This window comes from Pelophylax lessonae, assembly GCF_965119305.1.
Source record: "Pelophylax lessonae genome assembly, chromosome: 7".
NCBI lineage: Eukaryota > Metazoa > Chordata > Amphibia > Anura > Ranidae > Pelophylax > Pelophylax lessonae.
This window is the reverse complement of record NC_138774.1, coordinates 292,202,202-292,221,027: the sequence shown is the minus strand read 5'-3', so window position 1 is coordinate 292,221,027 and position 18,826 is coordinate 292,202,202. Positions and strand designations below refer to the sequence as shown.

Here is an 18,826-nt window from a genome sequence, read left to right as displayed (position 1 = left end):
GCCAGGAACACAGAAGAGGGACCCGAGAAGGGGAGGATTCGGGCCACTCTGTGCAAAACCACTGCACAGTTAGCCAATCAGAAGAGAAAGGGGGCAGGGGTGAACGGCAGCTCAGTGTCTGGGTGCTCCCACAGAAAACTGCTTGCTGTGGGGGCACTCAACAGGAGGGAGGGGCCAGGAACACAGAAGAGGGGACCCGAGAAGGGGAGGATTCAGGCCACTCTGTGCAAAACCACTGCACAGTTAGCCAATCAGGAGAGAGAGAGGGGGCGGGGCTGAACGGCAGCTCAGTGTCTGAATGCTCGGCTCAAGTGCCCCCATAGAAAACTGCTTGCTGTGGGGGCACTCAACAGGAGGGAGGGGCCAGGAGCACAGAGGAGGGGCCAGGAGCACAGAAGGGGAGGATCTGGGTTGCTCTGTGCAAAACCAACTGCATAGAGGAGGCAAGTATAACATGTTTTTATTTTATTGGAAAAAAAAGACTTAACAATCTCTTTAAGGTTTGTGATATGTTTGCTGCGCACAGAGAGAAGAGAAAATGTTTTATTATGTTTCTTTTTCTTTTCTTTGACACGGGGAGGTGGTTTGTATAACGATCTACTATTTAGAAGAGAAAAGGGGACTGAAGCAGTAAGCAATATAATTATTTCAGCGTTTCCTCTTCTGGCACTGACAACATGAAAGCATTGTGAATGTAACGACAATCCAGACGCATGCGGCGAATGACCATCCTAAAAATGAGCCAAATCCTGTAAGAAGTTCAGCTGCATTGTGTGTCCTCCCAACATTTCCAGACTTCTGCTGTAAACATCTGAAGATCACAGTACAGTACTGCGGCTTGCGAAGGCCACAAACTTACCCGGATTTTCTCAATTTCAGCTTTGTTCGACGTCTGCTGCTTTTCCAGTCGCTCGCTCAGCTGGGAGCAGATCTACAAACAAAACACAGGGGTTGGTTTTTAGGAAGCAAAGTGGTCGGTTTGTTTATTTACAGTTCTGAAAGAAGACCGCGAGGACACAAACCGGGGAATTCGGAATCAAAGCGCCACACCGTCATAGCAATCCCATATATACAGTGCGCCCGGAAAGCGCTTCACTTTTCCCACATTGTTATGTTACAGCCTTATCCCAAAATGGATTAAATTCATTATTTTCCTCAAATTCTACAAACAATCCCCAATATTGACAACGTGAAAGAAGTTTGTTTGAAATCTTTGCAAATTTATTAAAAAAAAAAAAAAAAAAAAAAAAAAAAGGAAAGAAATCCCAATGTACGATGTGTCCCTGGGGCAGTGATGGCAAACCTTGGCACCACCAGATGTTTTGGAACTGCATTTCCCATCATGCTCAACTACACTGCAGAGTGCATTGGCATCATGGGAAATGTATTTACAAAACATCCGGGGTGCCAGTGACACTAATACAGTGATCAATGCTAAAAATATGCACTGTCACTGTACTAATGACATTGGCAGGGAAGCAGTTAACATCAGGGGCGATCAATCGGTTAAATGTGTCCCTGGGGCAGTGATGGCAAACCTTGGCACCCCCAGATGTTTTTGAACTATATTTCCCATGATGCTCAACTACACTGCAGAGTGCATGAGCATCATGGGAAATGTAGTTCCAAAACATCTGGGGGACCAGTGACACTAATACAGTGATCAATGCTAAAAATATGCACTGTCACTGTACTAATGACATTGGCAGGGAAGCAGTTAACATCAGGGGCGATCAATCGGTTAAATGTGTCCCTGGGGCAGTGATGGCAAACCTTGGCACCCCCAGATGTTTTTGAACTATATTTCCCATGATGCTCAACTACACTGCAGAGTGCATGAGCATCATGGGAAATGTAGTTCCAAAACATCCGGGGTGCCAGTGACACAAATACAGTGATCAATGCTAAAAATATGCACAGTCACTTTACTAATGACACTGGCAGAGAAGGGGATAACATCTAAGGTGATCAAAGGGTTAACTGTGTCCCTCCCTGGGGCAGTGGTGGCGAACCTTGGCATCCCAGATGTTTTGGAACTGCATTTAACATCATGCTCAATTACATACACTGCAGAGTGCATGAGCATCATGGGAAATGTAGTTCCAAAACATCTGGGGGACCAGTGACACTAATACAATGATCAGTGATAAAATATGCACTGTCACTGTACTAATGGCACTGGCAGGTAAGGGGTTAACACCTAAGGAAATCAAAGGGTTAAATGCGTCCCTCCCTGGGGCAGTGTTGGTGAACCATGGCATCGCAGATGTTTTGGAACTGCATTTCCCATCATGCTCAATTACATACACTGCAGAGTGCATGAGCATCATGGGAATTGTAGTTCCAAAACATCTGGGGCACCAGTGACACTAATACAGTGATTACTGCTAAAATATGCACTGTCAATGTACTAATGACATTGGCAGGGAAGCAGTTAACATCAGGGGCGATCAAAGGGTTAAATGTGTCCCTGGGGCCGTGATGGCAAACCTTGGCACCCCCAGATGTTTTTGAACTACATTTCCCATCATGCTCAACTACACTGCAGAAGGCATGAGCATCATGGGAAATGTATTTCCAAAACATCTGGGGTGCCAAGGTTCCCCATCACTGCGCCTAGCCTGTCTACTGTAAGCTGGACTTCTACTTTAGCATGACAGCATTGTAAAGTGATCCCAAAAGTAAGCAGAGCACGTTGTGGCATACAGGACTGCTCATTTTACTCATTATATCAGTATAGCAGTGAAATGTTAGCTCCTGCCACACTAAAAATGATATAGAATATCAAAGGACAGAATACCTGTTTGTAATCTCCAATGATGGAATTGTTCTTCTTTATTTCAGACTCTGCCTTATCAAGTTCTCTGCGGCACATTTCTTTTAGCTGTAGAACAATACAAAAGATATTATAGGAATGCACGAATACCATATAAACCCCATAAAGCCTGAGTTGCTGCATTATACATTCATATCATAAACCGTTCTTTTATGTGAATCCCCCCCCCCGCCCTCCAAAGAATGGAGTTCAGGTGTTTACAGTGGAGGGTGCTGGTAATACAATCCATCATACAAAGACATTATAGACAATTGTGCTCTTCCTTATGGTAACAGTGTTGTGAAGACCCTTTTCTGTTTCAGCATGACTGCGCCCCTGTGTACAAAGCCAGCTTCATAAAGACACGGTGTGACCAGTTAGGTGTGGAGGAACTCAAGTGTCCTGTACAGAGCCCTGACCTCATCACTTCTGAACACCTTTGGACCTCAACCCTACTAAAAACCTTTGGACCTCAACCCTACTGAACACTTTTGGACCTCAACCCTACTGAACACTTTTGGACCTCAACCCTACTGAACACTTTTGGACTTCAAACTCGCTGAACGTCTAAGGATTTCATCCCTTCTGAACACCTTTGGACCTCAACCCTACTGAACACCTTTGGACCTCAACCCTACTGAATTCCTTTGGACCTCAACCCTACTGAATTCCTTTGGACCTCAACCCTACTGAACACCTTTGGACCTCAACCCTACTGAACACCTTTGGACCTCAACCCTACTGAACACCTTTGGACCTCAACCCTACTAAACACCTTTGGACCTCAACCCTACTGAACACCTTTGGACCTCAACCCTACTGAACACCTCTGGACCTCAATCCTACTGAACACCTTTGGACCTCAACCCTACTGAATACCTTTGGACCTCAACCCTACTGAATACCTTTGGACCTCAACTTTACTGAACACCTTGGACCTCAACCCTACTGAATACCTTTGGACCTCAACCCTACTGAATACCTTTGGACCTCAACTTTACTGAACACCTTGGACCTCAACCCTACTGAACACCTTTGGACCTCAATCCTACTGAACACCTTTGGACCTCAACCCTACTGAATACCTTTGGACCTCAACCCTACTGAATACCTTTGGACCTCAACTTTACTGAACACCTTGGACCTCAACCCTACTGAACACCTTTGGACCTCAACCCTACTGAATACCTTTGGACCTCAACTCTACTGAATACCTTTGGACCTCAACTCTACTTAACACCTTTGGACCTCAACCCTACTGAACATCTATGGACCTCAACCCTATTTAAAACCTTTGGATCTCAACCTTACTTAAAACCTTTGGATCTCAACCCTACTAAACTCCTTTGGACCTCAACCCCACTGAACATCTATGGATTTCAACCCTACTGAACACCTCTGGACCTCAACCCTACTGAACACCTCTGGACCTCAGCCCTACTGAACACCTTTGGACCTCAGCCCTACTGAACACCTTTGGACCTCAACCCTACTGAACACCTTTGGACCTCAACCCTACTGAACACCTTTGGACCTCAACCCTATTGAACACCTTTGGAACTGAACATCTATGGTCCTCAACCCTACTGAACACCTTTGAACCTCAACCCTACTGAACACCTTTGGACCTCAAACCTTCTGAACACCTTTGGACCTCAAACCTTCTGAACGTCTAAAGACCTCAACCCTACTGAACACCTTTACATATCAAACCTACTGAACATCTATAGACCTCAACCCTACTGAACAGCTTTGACCAACCTGTGCAGATTCTTCTTCTAGACGTCGTTTCTCCTCTTCTGCATCAATCAGCTTTTGTTTAGTCATCAATAATTCCTTATTGAGGGCGTCTGCCTTCTCTTCTGCCTGATGAAACAGAGCCCACACATACCCAGCTGATTAATATATGAGGTCATCCACAAATATAAATGTAAATGTCACTATTACAGCAAAATGTTAAAATTAAAGCGATTGATAAAGTATATTTAAAAAAAAAAAACAAAACAAAAAACAACAACATCCATCTCTACACTTACCTGCTCTGTGGAATGAAATTGCACAGAGCAGCTACGAACCTCCTTTTCTCGGGACCCCCGCCGATGCTTCTGGTTCCTCCTCTCTGTCCAGTGCCCCCATGGGGCACTCGTGCGTGCTCACTCCCTGAGCCCCACTGCTATGTCCTTTGACACAGACAGCAGGATTCGGCTCTGCCACCAGTCACTGGCTTTGATTGACAGCACTGGGAGCCAATTGCAGTGTGATTTGTGCCTATTCACTATGTATGGACGCAAATGGCACCATAAAGTATCGCTCTCGGGATCAGGAGCATTTTCACGAGTACTGGTGAAAATACTCAGTATCAGTGCATCCCCAATGTTTACTTTGCTCATCATCATTACATGGTGGATTGATGGGACTAGTAGTTTACACAAGAACAATGTTTATACTTACTTTATAGCTCACAGAAAGTGACGAGGACACTACAAATATGGCCAGATCAATAGGTATTTTCCGGACTTGCTAAAAATGTTCTTAGCCCGGAAAATAAAAAAAAAACGCAGGCAGCACACCTAAGGTAAGCCCCCTTACCTTAGGTTGTCCCCGGGGACAAAGTGCATGTAGAGCTTCATCCCATGTTCCTATATGCTTTGTAAGCCTAGTTCAAAGTTGGACAGGGCGCCCCTCCTTCCTTCGCAGGTGTCCAACAACGCAGCTAGCAAGGAGATGGCTGCTTGATAACCGCGGCTCATCTGGACTCCAAGAATTTGCCTGAGATGAACAACAGCAGCAAGAAGAATGCAGAGCATTCGGCCGCCTGTCTCAGGCAAGAGCTTGAAACCAAGACAGGCGCAGGTTATCAAGCCGCTGTCTCCTGGCTATGTTGTCAGACACTTGCGAGGGAAGAAGCCCCGCCCTGTCTGCCCTCCTAGCTATGTCTACAAAGAACATGGAACATGTAGCAATGTCAAGGGGGAGAAGTCCATTCGCTGCACGTGAAAAAGCAGGCCCATGTGTGGAGAGGTGAAAAGATGGCCCAGGCCACGCCCCCAATGTATTTCACTCCGCCCCCTTGGATCTTAATCATGGGGATCAACATGGGACTGTTTACCCGGGGGGGGGGGGTTAGAACATTGAAAACAAAAAATGAAGCAAGAGTTCTTTAACCACTTGCCCCCCGTAGGACGTCATGTGACCGCCTGGACTTTAAGTAGAGCTATCTGGATGATGGGTGCAGCTACAGGTATCAAAATATCTTTTTTTTCAGCCGACGATTGATTCCCTCACATTTAAAAGCCCCCCTCCCAACGCCCTCCAGTGCTTCTCTGGTCTCTCTCGATCGAGGAGCCGGAGAACGTTTGCCGTCGGCAGAGGTTTACCATAGAGCTGGCCATGGACCAGATGGTCTCCGGCCATTTCTATGACCCTCGGGGACCGGAAGTGATGTCATGATGTCACTTCCGGCACCGGCAGATGTAAACACTACCGTTTATTTTTTTTACTGGAAAGCCAAAAATCGATTTTTTTATTTTGATCTAAGGCCTTCCAGCATAGAGGAGAGATTTGGGGTCTTAGAGACCCCACTTCTCTCCGTAAAGAGGACCTGTCATTCCCTATTCCTATTACAAGGGATGCTTACAGAGGTTTACCATAGAGCTGGCCATGGACCAGATGGTCTCCGGCCATTACTATGACCCTCGGAGGCTGGAATTGACGTCATGACGTCACTTCCGACCCTGGCAGATGTAAATACTGCCGTTTATTTCCCTGGAAAGCCTAAAATCTATTTTTTTTATTTTGATCTCAGGCCCTTCAGCATAGAGGCAAAATTTGGGGTCTTATAGATCCCACTTCTCTCCGTAAAGAGGACCTGTCATTCCCTATTCCTATTACAATGGATGTTTAAAGAGGTTTACCATAGAGCTGGCCATGGACCAGATGGTCTTCGGCCATTTCTATGACCCTCGGAGGCCGGAAGTGACGTCATGGCGACACTTCCGTACCTGGCACATATACACACTGCCATTTATTTCCCTGGAAAGCCTAAAATCTATTTTTTTATTTTGATCTAAGGCCTTCCAGCATAGAGGAGAGATTTGGGGTCTTATAGATGCCACTTTTCTCCGTAAAGAGGATCTGTCATTCCCTATTCCTATTACAAGGGATGTTTACATTCTTTGTAATAGGAATAAAAGTAATCAAAAAATTTAAAATTAAAGGGAAAGTGTAAAAATAAAAATTAAAAATTTTAAAGCGCCCCATCCTCTTGTGCTCGCATGCAGAAGCCAACGCATGCTTAGGTCACGCCCGCATATGTAAACGTTGTTCAAACCACCAATGTGAGATATCGCCGTGAAAGTTAAGAGCAAGAGAAATAATTCTACAATAATAATAATTTTTCTGCTAGACCTCCTCTGAATCTAAACAGGTAACCTGCAAAAATTTTTTAAACTCATCTATGAAGATTTTTAAGTACCGTAGTTTGGTGCCATTCCTCGAGCGTGCGCAATTGTAAAGCATGAAATGTTAGGTATCTATTTACTCGGCGTAACATCGTCTTTCACATTATACAAAAAAATTGGGGGAAGTAATGTATTTTTTTGGTTTAATTAATGAAAGTGTTAGTTTTCCAAAAAAAAAAAAAAAAAAGAAGGGTTTGGAAAACCCTGTGTGACACTAAAAAAATTGCAACAACCGCCATTTTATTTCCCAGGATTTCTGCTAAGAAAATATCTATAATGTTTGGGGTTTCTAAGTAATTTTCTAGCGAAAAAAAGCCCACAAAATTTTACATATATGAGAGAAATGTCAGAATTGAGCTTGGAGCTACTAGAACAGAAGAACCCAGATGACCAGATCCAAGAGGACTTGTGCATGCTTCCTTTTTTTTATTATTATTACTTTCATCTTTTTATATAACATTTTATTCACTCGAATCCATCTTTATCACAATCTGATAAATCTTTTAAAAAATGCCCTTTTGATAGGAGATAAAAAAAAAAAACGCAGCATTAATCTGCAAGCTTTTGAAAACGTGTTCTGCTCGCCTCGTACAGTTAATTAGCGGTCCGATACTCAGAATGACTCCATGTTTTCTTTGTGCAATTATCCATTAATGTACGCCTGCCATCGCTATGGAAACGGAGGTCATTGTTACTTGTAAAGAAGGTCTGCTATCAGTCGCTGTGGAATCTGCTTTTATTTCGTATACAAAAGACTTTGTCTAAGCTCCCGGTTGTTACAGTGAAAAAAAAAAAGAGATTGCCTTGAACTGAGACATACACGGCTAAAAAATCTTCTAAACATAAAAATGGCGGAATTTATATAGGACCCTCTGATTGTGTCAGTGTGGACTTCTTACATGTAGTGGCAGATTCCTGCTTAAGGCATATGTGTAGTTTCCGAAAAATGAAAAGTAGAAGTTGGCTGACACCGTGCAACACTCCTACTACTGCTCAAAAATAATAAAAACAAATAAAAAGTGGTAATAACTGGGAATTGTCACAGCAACAAGATATAAGAAAGCAAACGGATTGCAACTGTCTAAGGCAGCCAGTTCTACTGAACCCGAGAGTTCCTTCAGAGATGAGGTGCATGCTAAGTTCTGGGGGCAACATCACATGGCAAAGTCAGCGGCATGACACCAACGTGTAAGGAGCATTCTTCCCACTGACCACCAATGTAAGGGACATTAGTAGTCAGTGGGAAGAATGTCCTTATATTGGTGGTCAGTGGGAAGAATGCTCCTTACATTGGTGGTCAGAGGGAAGAATGTCCTTACATTGGTGGTCAGTGGGAAGAATGTCCCTTACATTGGTGGTCAGTGGGAATAATGTTCCTTACATTGGTGGTCAGTGGGAAGAATGTCCCTTACATTGGTGGTCAGTGGGAAGAATGCTCCTTACATTGGTGGTCAGTGGGAATAATGTTCCTTACATTGGAGGTCAGTGAGAAGAATGTCCCTTACATTGGTGGTCAGTGAGAAGAATGCTCCTTACATTGGTTGTCAGAGGGAAGAATGCTCCTTGCATTGGTGGTCAGTGAGAAGAATGTCCCTTACATTGGTGGTCAGTGAGAAGAATGCTCCTTACATTGGTTGTCAGAGGGAAGAATGCTCCTTGCATTGGAGGTCAGTGGGAAGAATGTCCCTTACATTGGTGATCAGTGGGAAGAATGTCTCTTACATTGGTGATCAGTGGGAAGAATGCTCCTTACATTGGTGATCAGTGGGAAGAATGTCCCTTACATTGGTGGTCAGTGGGAAGAATGTTCCTTACATTGGTGGTCAGTGGGAAGAATGTTCCTTACATTGGTGGTCAGTGGGAAGAATGTTCCTTACATTGGTGGTCAGTGGGAAGAATGTCCCTTAGATTGGAGGTCAGTGGGAAGAAAGATTATTGGTGTCAGTGGTTCCGTATCTGATAGGCAGTCATTTCTAGTTCCTCATGGAACCCCTAGCAAACCTCTGGAAGAACCGTGGTTGGGAAAGGCCATATCAGAGTAATACACAAGCTGTTTATAAGATGCAGGAAAATGTTCTTACATTATCCAGGTCCTTGCGAAGGGCAATCTTGCTGGTAACCAACTCATGAGCCAAGTCATCGTTTTCTTGCTCCAGTCTCATGTTTGCTTCCTGAAGCCGCCTGTTTTCACGCTAGAAAAAGAAAACACAAATTCAGTTCACAGAAGTCCTGAGGAAAGAAATGGATGTCCAGGAAACATTATAAGACAAAGTCCAAAGAGGCACCGTCTATGAAATGATTAATCCCAGTGACCATTGTCAACCTGTACATCCAGACTGTTTCTTGGACTATCCTATAGGCAGCAAAAGATACATATTAACTTGTTATAAATAGAGGGGGCGCTCTAGGAAAGAGGTACAATCTTCCATTGGGGATATGTCCATGCAATTTTATTCATTTTCCAATGAAGTTGAGTTCTAAAGAGGTAAGAAGAGGTTCTAAATGCTGGGAGGTGGAGGTGGGCACCCCGATCATGTGCCTGTTTGTAAATGGCAGTCACATGATCGGAAAAGTTCCCGATCGCAATTACACATTGGGAGCTTTCCGGGACCCACCAGTATGCATCCCAGCACAGAAAATGGATCCTGTGTTCCTGCAAAGCAGGGACTAGGATCCATGCCTCCCCCTAGAAAACAAGACAGATCGCTGTTCTGACAGGAGGGAAAAGCAAAGCAGAGACTAAGAATCATGCCTTCCCCTAGTAAACAAGACAGAACGCTGTTCTGACAGAAGGGAAGGCATGGATCCTGTGTTCATGCAAAGCAGGAACTAGGATCCATGCCTTCCCCTAGTAAACAAGACAGAACGCTGTTCTGACAGAAGGGAAGGCATGGATCCTGTGTTCATGCAAAGCAGGGACTATGATCCATGCCTTCCCCTAGTAAACAAGACATATCGCTGTTCTGACAGGAGGGAAGGCATGGATCCTGTGTTCCTGCAAAGCAGGGACTAGGATCCATGCCTTCCCCTAGTAAACAAGAGAGATCGTTGTTCTGACAGGAGGGAATGCATGGATCCTGTGTTCCTGCAAACCAGGGACTAGGATCCATGCCTTCCCCTAGTAAACAAGAGAGATCGCTGTTCTGACAGGAGGGAATGCATGGATCCTGTGTTCCTGCAAACCAGGGACTAGGATCCATGCCTTCCCCTAGTAAACAAGAGAGATCGCTGTTCTGACAGAAGGAAAGGCATGAATCCTGTGTTCCTGCAAAGCAAGGACTAGGATCCACGCCGTCCCCTAGTAAAAGCACCTCCCACAGTATACAAAAACACTGGCTAGGCACACAGTTATAGAGGCGTTCCGCTCCCCCAGAAATAAATACTGTAGCTGCTGACTTTTAAATATTAGAACTTACCTGTCCAGGGTTCCCGCGATGTCGGCACCCAAAGCCAATTTTCATATTGGCACTCGGGTGCTGCCGCCGCCATTCAGGGTAAGAGAACCCAGCAGTAAAGACTTTCGGCTTCACAGCTGGTCCCCTACTGGACATGCGCAAGGTGCGCTGCGCTAATTGACCTAGGGGCAGAGGAAGGAGGGGGGCCGAACTTCCGAGGGACAGCGCCGCAGCACTGTCTCCCGTAAGTGGGGAAGGGTACCTGTCAAAAACAGGTACCCGTTCCCCCCTCCCCCCTGAAAAGGTGCCAAATGTGGCACCGGAGGGGGGGGGGGAAGGAAGCATATAAGCGGAAGTTCCACTTTTGGGTGGAACTTCGCTTTAACCCCTTCCCAACCAGGTATTTTTACACTGCATAAACACTATGCTATAAATCATGCTTGAACACAGGGGCCTCAAACTGATGGCCCTCTAGTTGTTGCGGAACTACAAGTCCCATCATGCCTCTGCCTATAGGAATCATGCTTGTAACTGTCAGCCTTGCAATGCCTGATGGGAATAGTACTTCTGCAACAGCTGGAGGGCCATCAGTTTGAGACCCCTGTTTAACACCTTCTTGCCCTTTAGCAGAATGACGGCCGGGCGATGGCATTAGGATCCTGACTGGATGTCATAGGATGGCCTTCACGTGCGCCACTCGTGCTTGCCCCCGGGGCCGCACAGAGTGGCGATCGATGGTGAGCTGTGTCCCTCGGACACAGCATATCACCGATTAGGGTAAAGAGCTGATGACGTAGGCTCATTACCATGTGATCGGCTGTGTCCAATCACATGTAAACAAATGAATCCTGCAGTCTCTAACCATCTCTCGTTTCATGACCATAGTATCTAACCATCTGGTATATGATGCCCACAGTACCTGACCACCTCTTGTATCATGTGCACAGTCTCTAACCATCTCTCGTTCCATGTCCATAGTCTCTAACCATCTGGTATATGATGCCCACAGTACCTGACCACCTCTTGTATCATGTGCACAGTCTCTAACCATTTCTCGTTCCATGTCCATAGTATCTAACCATCTGGTATATGATGCCCACAGTACCTGACCACCTCTTGTATCATGTGCACAGTCTCTAACCATCTCTCATTCCATGTCTATAGTCTCTAACCATCTGGTATATGATGCCCACAGTACCTGACCACCTCTTGTATCATGTGCACAGTCTCTAACCATCTCTCATTCCATGTCTATAGTCTCTAACCATCTGGTATATGATGCCCACAGTACCTGACCACCTCTTGTATCATGTGCACAGTCTCTAACCATTTCTCGTTCCATGTCCATAGTATCTAACCATCTGGTATATGATGCCCACAGTACCTGACCACCTCTTGTATCATGTGCACAGTCTCTAACCATCTCTCATTCCATGTCTATAGTCTCTAACCATCTGGTATATGATGCCCACAGTACCTGACCACCTCTTGTATCATGTGCACAGTCTCTAACCATTTCTCGTTCCATGTCCATAGTCTCTAACCATCTGGTATATGATGCCCACAGTACCTGACCACCTCTTGTATCATGTGCACAGTCTCTAACCATCTCTCGTTCCATGTCCATAGTATCTAACCATCTGGTATATGATGCCCACAGTACCTGACCACCTCTTGTATCATGTGCACAGTCTCTAACCATCTCTCGTTCCATGTCCATAGTATCTAACCATCTGGTATATGATGCCCACAGTACCCGACCACCTCTCGTATCATGTGCATAGTCTCTAATCATCTCTTGTAAGATGCCCACAGTGTCCGCTGTGTCTCATCGCTGTCACTGTCCGAGCAAAGGAAAGCCAATAACTGGCTTTCCTTTTTCAGGGGACATTTACATTGATTATCAGTGCAGCCTATCAGGGTCCATTAATGCAGCTTATTAGTGCCCATCAGTGCAGCCTCATCAGGGCAACCTCATCAGGGCAGCCTCATCAGGGCAGCCTCATCAGGGCAGCCTCATCAGGGCAGCCTCATCAGGGCAGCCTCATCAGGGAAGCCTCATCAGGGCAGCCTCATCAGGGCAGCCTCATCAGGGCAGCCTCATCAGGGCAAAGCAATAATCACAAACCAGGCGCTCCTGGGATGGCTGAAGGGTGGAGGGATAGACATAAGCCTGTGAGGCTCCCCAGCGGTTGTTCTGCTGTTAGCCAACTAATGGCTCAGTAAAGAGATTCGCACCCAGGGCAGCCGTAGGAAAAAATCCAGTCCAGAAGTCAAAGCAATAATCACAAATCTGGCGCTCCTGGGGTGCCTTTAGGGTGTAGGGATAGAAGTAAGCCTGTGAGGCTCCCCAGTGGTTTTTCTGCTGCTAGCCAACAAGCATAGGAAGGGTGCTGATATGGACAAAAGTACATGAGGAAGGCAGCGCATGAACTTCCTTATCCATTGCATCCCGGTGTGGTTCATGCGCTGCCTTCCTCATGTACTTTTAGCCTCATCAGGGCAGCCCCATCAGGGCAGCCTATCAGGGCAGCCCATCAGGGCAGCCCATCAGGGCAGCCCATCAGTGCGTATCAGGGCAGCCCATCAGGGCAGCCCATCAGTGCCCATCAGGGCAGCCTATCAGTGCCCATCAGGGCAGCACTTATTTACAACACTTTTTAACAGAAACTAAGAAAAACTTTTTTCCCCTTCAAAATACTCCAATTTTTTTTCATTTGTTAAGCAAAAAATAAAAAACCCAGTGGTGATTAAATACCACCAAAAAGTGCTCTATTTGTGTGGAAAAAAAAATGTCATATGGATACATTGTTGCATGACCGCGCAATTGTCATTCAAAGTGTGACAGCGCTGAAAGCTGAATATTGGCCTGGGCCGGAAGGGGGTGAAAGTGCCCGGTATTGAAGTGTTTAAGGGCCAGTTCACACCATAGAAATGCAGTGAGGATGTATTCTAGATGCTTTTCTGCATGCGCGTTTTTTGATGCGTTCCAGTGTGTTTTTGGTGCCGTCTAGTGCATCCCCCCTCCCCCTTTGTTCTTAACCTTAAATAGGGACATGTGTGTCCCAGTGCGTTTTTGGTGCAGTCTAGTGCATTCCCCCTCCCCCTTTGTTCTTAACCTTAAATAGGGACATGTGTGTCCCAGTGAGTTTTTGGTGTTACAACCACTTTAAGCAAATTGTGTTCAAAACGGAGCACTCACTCCTTCCCAACACCTAGTGATTTCCATTTTTCAGACACCTGGAGGGTGGGGGGATTTTCTTTTGAGACTGCGGTGATATTTACTGTCAAAGCATAGTTAGGGGGCCGGGATTCTTATAGAATGGGATTTGTGTCTCCAAGCATCATAATTAAATAGTTGCTGAAGCTTAAAAAGGACTGATGTTCAGCGGGTTTAATCTCCGGCAGAGGAAAGAAAATCAACTCCCCGTGCATCTGCTGCAAAAAATACATTTAATAATAATCCAACTTTCTATAATAAAACATGAAAATGCCAAAGGGGTGAAAACTTTTATTTTTTATTTTTATAGGAAATGTATAATCTCTTTTTATTTTTATTTTTTATTAATTTGAAGATTTAAGATGGTTATAAATCTCTAAAATGAAAAAAATGAACAAAGCATATACTCCTACAGTGTGTACTTTCCCCAATTACAGTGTGATTTTTATCTTTTTCATTCCTCTGTTATCTGTATCAGTCCCTTCTGACAGTCTATGGGGCAGTGATGGCGAACCTTGGCACCCCAGATGTTTTGGAACTACATTTCCCATGATGCTCATGCACTCTGCAGTGTCGTTGAGCATCATGGGAAATGTAGTTCTAAAACATCTGGGGTGCCAAGGTTCGCCATCACTGCGTCTATGCTTACACCTATGGACTCTTGGAGGGCGCCCTAGCTCCCTTCCAGCACACAGCAGGTGATTGACAGCCTTATCCGTCCATATTTCCCTGAGAGATTGTGTAGAGGTAGGTGTGTCAATTCCCTCCACTCAGGTCTCAGATGACACTCAGCTTTATGCTATGCAGTGTGTGATGTCAGACTCCGCCCCCTGCAGCTAAAGAAAGCTGTGTAAAATGCGTGCCTTAGAAGGGCTGCAGATAAACAGGTACAACGTATGTAGGAGGATTTGTTTCGTCTCTGTGTATCAACTGAGGCCAATCACTTCACTGGGTGTATAGAAGGGGTTACATCCCCAACATCTCCAAAGGGCCGCACATAAAATTAGGTGAATATTCAGACAGCAGACACACAATAGGATATAGCCAAAGACCATATATATATATGATACAAGAAATTATCAGAGACTGCAGACATAACACAAGAGATGGCTGGAGACTGTAGGCATGACACAAGAAGCGGTCAGAGACTGTGGGCATCATACAAGAGATGGTTAGAGACTGTGGGCATCATACAAGAGATGGTTAGAGACTGTGGGCATCATACAAGAGATGGTTAGAGACTGTGGGCATCATACAAGAGATGGTTAGAGACTGTGGGCATCATACAAGAGATGGTTAGAGACTGTGCGCATCATACAAGAGATGGTTAGAGAACATGGCCATCATACAAGAGATGGTTAGAGACTGTGGGCATCATACAAGAGATGGTTAGAGACTGTGGGCATCATACAAGAGATGGTTAGAGACTGTGGGCATCATACAAGAGATGGTTAGAGACTGTGGGCATCATACAAGAGATGGTTAGAGACTGTGGGCATCATACAAGAGATGGTTAGAGACTGTGGGCATCATACAAGAGATGGTTAGAGACCATGGCCATCATACAAGAGATGGTTAGAGAACATGGCCATCATACAAGAGATGGTTAGAGAACATGGCCATGATGCAAGAAATTGTCAGAGACTGCAGACATGACACAAGAGATGGTCGGAGACTGAGGGAATCATACACGAGATGGTTAGAGACTATGGACATGACACAAGAGATGGTTGGAGACTGTGGGCGTCATACAAGAGATGGTTAGAGACCATGGCAATGATACAAGAAATTGCCAGAGACTGCAGACGTGACATAAGAGATGGTAGGAGACTGCAGGCATCATACAAGAAATGGTTAGAGACTATGGACATGACACAAGAGATGTTTGGAGATTTTGGGCATCATACAAGAGATTGTTAGAGGCTGTGGACATGACATAAGAGATGGTTAGAGATTGGGGGCATCACACAAGAGATGGTTGGAGACTTTGGACATGATACAAGAGGTGGTCAGATACTGTGGGCATCATACACGAGATGGTGAGAGACTATGGACATGATATAAGATATGGTTAGAGACTATGGATATGGCACAAGAGGTGGTCAGAGACTATGGGCATCATACAAGAGTTGGTTAGAGACTATGGACATGATACAAGAGATGGTTGGATATTTTGGGTGGTAAACAAGAGATGGTTAGAGACTGTGGACATGACATAAGAGATGGTTAGAGACTGTGGACATGACATAAGAGATGGTTAGAGACTGTGGACATGACATAAGAGATGGTTAGAGACTGTGGGCATCATACAAGAGATGGTTAGAGACTGTGGACATGACATAAGAGATGGTTAGAGACTGCGGGCATCATACAAGAGCTGGTTAGAGACTGCGGGCATCATACAAGAGATGGAAATTTGAGAAAAAGAAATTTGGACTTTGAAGGCACTAATAATTAAAAATTGTATATTTTATTGATCATTGATTAAAATTGAACAAAAAGAAAAAACATAAGACTCAAGAAGCAAATAGCCTCGGTAGACATATATAAAGTAGTCACACATATGATAACATGGTGAAAATGCATATCATATTTCAAAGCCAGATAACGAATTGATACATCACATCTAATAAGCCTCAAGGGCGATGACAAGAAGGTTGTTCAATCGTCTCTGAGTTGTACTATACAAAAATTGATAGGTAGATATGGCATGTATCCAGATTGCCCTACATGTTTCGCTTACGTAGCAAGCTTCCTATGGAGCTACTGGTATATATGTTTCTTAATGATAAACCAATTTACGATGAGAAATCATAAAGGTAAGATTGAACCTTAAAAAAGGGGTTTAAAATGTAATGAGGGGGTCTTCTCTTTCTGGAGTGCACTGTCGGGACACGCCCAAAAGATCAGGAGTAGTTAGTTATGTCTTTGGGAGAGCAAACAAGAGTCTCCATATAGCCAAAGGGTTGTAATGGCGCCAGGGATATGATAGCTCAATAGGTCAAGAGGTCCATCAATATGGAGTATTCACTGTAAAGCATGTACCTATGGATAATTCTGGCAGAGATCGATGTGACACAGTACTCACTCCAGTAGAAGAAGATAGCCCCCCCCCCCCGGATGGGGAATACCGCCAATGCTCAGCAGGTGCCCAAGCCCCCCTTTTAACCTGATGGGTCCCAGGCCCTGAACAGGAGGGCCGGTTGTACTGCCTTATCAGCAGCCCGGACCATAATCCCCAGATTCTTGTTTGTCCTTTTATGTCACTCACCTCGTATCTTTCAACAGGGTCCTCCTGCTGTGCCTGTTGCTCTCTCATCATGTGGTATTCCCTCTCGTACTTTTTGAGTTTTTTCTGACTTATCTGAAATATTAAACAATAAATAAATAAAATTAATAAAAACAAAGTTTCCAAGAATATAAATCTGCTTTGTGTGCACCAAATGTTTTTGCAAACCCAAATTTCACAATGTAAAAGTGGTGGCTGTACTGCACATAGCCCTTGCAGAGAACAGAGATGTGGGAAGGGGTCCAGCAGCGTATGCAGCGTGCAGAGCGCATGGGTCATGCACCGTGCAAAGCGCAGGGGTCATGCAGGAGTACGCACCGTGCAAAGCACAGGGGTCATGCAGGAGTACGCACCGTGCAAAGCGCAGGGGTCATGCAGGAGTACGCACCGTGCAAAGCGCAGGGGTCATGCAGGAGTACGCACCGTGCAAAGCGCAGGGGTCATGCAGGAGTACGCACCGTGCAAAGCGCAGGGGTCATGCAGGAGTACGCACCGTGCAAAGCGCAGGGGTCATGCAGGAGTACGCACGGTGCAAAGCGCAGGGGTCATGCAGGAGTACGCACCGTGCAGAGCGCAGGAGTCATGCAGGAGTACGCACCGTGCAGAGCGCAGGAGTCATGCAGGAGTATGCACCGTGCAGAGCGCAGGAGTCATGCAGGAGTATGCACCGTGCAGAGCGCAGGGGTCAGGAGTATGCACCGTGCAGAGCGCAGGGGTCAGGAGTATGCACCGTGCAGAGCGCAGGGGTCAGGAGTATGCACCGTGCAGAGCGCAGGGGTCAGGAGTATGCACCGTGCAGAGCGCAGGGGTCAGGAGTATGCACCGTGCAGAGCGCAGGGGTCAGGAGTATGCACCGTGCAGAGCGCAGGGGTCAGGAGTATGCGCAGGGGTCAGGAGTGTGCACCGTGCAGAGCGCAGGGGTCAGGAGTGTGCACCGTGCAGAGTGCAGGGGTCAGGAGTGTGCACCGTGCAGAGCGCAGGGGTCAGGAGTGTGCACCGTGCAGAGCGCAGGGGTCAGGGGTGTGCAACGTACATAGCACGGGGGTCAGAAGTGTGCACCGTGCAGAGCGTGGGGGTCAGAAGTGTGCACCGTGCAGAGCGTGGGGGTCAGAAGTGTGCACCGTGCAGGTTAAGTAGTATGTAGAGTATTGAGTGCAGGGGTCAAGAATGACTGCTGGGAGCTGAGTCGTTTAATATTACTCCTCCTGCTCCCGAAAGCAAAAAAAAAAGTCTCCTTCCTTCCCATGGCTCTTCTGCTGAACTAAAAGAACGCAGGGAAATAAGTCTCGGACCGTGGTTACACTCCACTTGCACCCTATGGAAAATATTTCCTCTTATTGCCTCAAGACCCCCAATGGATTAATGGGATAAAGGCCCAGTACAGAAGGGCTGGCTTTACCCCCCCGTATCAGCAGCCTGGGGTGTGCGGCATAGTAACAGCATATGTGGGGAATGAGTAAAGGTGAAGAATGTCATCATGGTGCTACTTCTAAATGGTGGTAGATCGAGAATACGGCAGTATTCATAAACAGAGTAAGAGCACACAGTAAAAAGCCCCGAACTAATGCAAAAGCCATACCACAAACATATATACATAAGGGAACCATAAACCTGTATAGTACATTCACAGGGAAAAAAATCGAATTT

The 18,826-nt window shown here is 45.7% G+C and overlaps 1 protein-coding gene across 1 annotated transcript in view; it reads right to left on the bottom strand.

Annotated features, from left to right (window-relative positions):
- RABGAP1 (RAB GTPase activating protein 1) overlaps positions 1 to 18,826 on the bottom strand; it is a 205,318-nt gene that overhangs the window by 9,029 nt on the left and 177,463 nt on the right. Inside the window, exons 20-24 of the mRNA XM_082263337.1 lie at positions 17,162 to 17,254; positions 9,357 to 9,467; positions 4,577 to 4,681; positions 2,801 to 2,884; positions 860 to 931 (exon numbers count right to left, since the gene is read on the bottom strand). Of these exons, the coding sequence (XP_082119463.1) occupies positions 860 to 931; positions 2,801 to 2,884; positions 4,577 to 4,681; positions 9,357 to 9,467; positions 17,162 to 17,254 (465 nt within the window). The remainder of the gene's footprint in view (positions 1 to 859; positions 932 to 2,800; positions 2,885 to 4,576; positions 4,682 to 9,356; positions 9,468 to 17,161; positions 17,255 to 18,826) is intronic.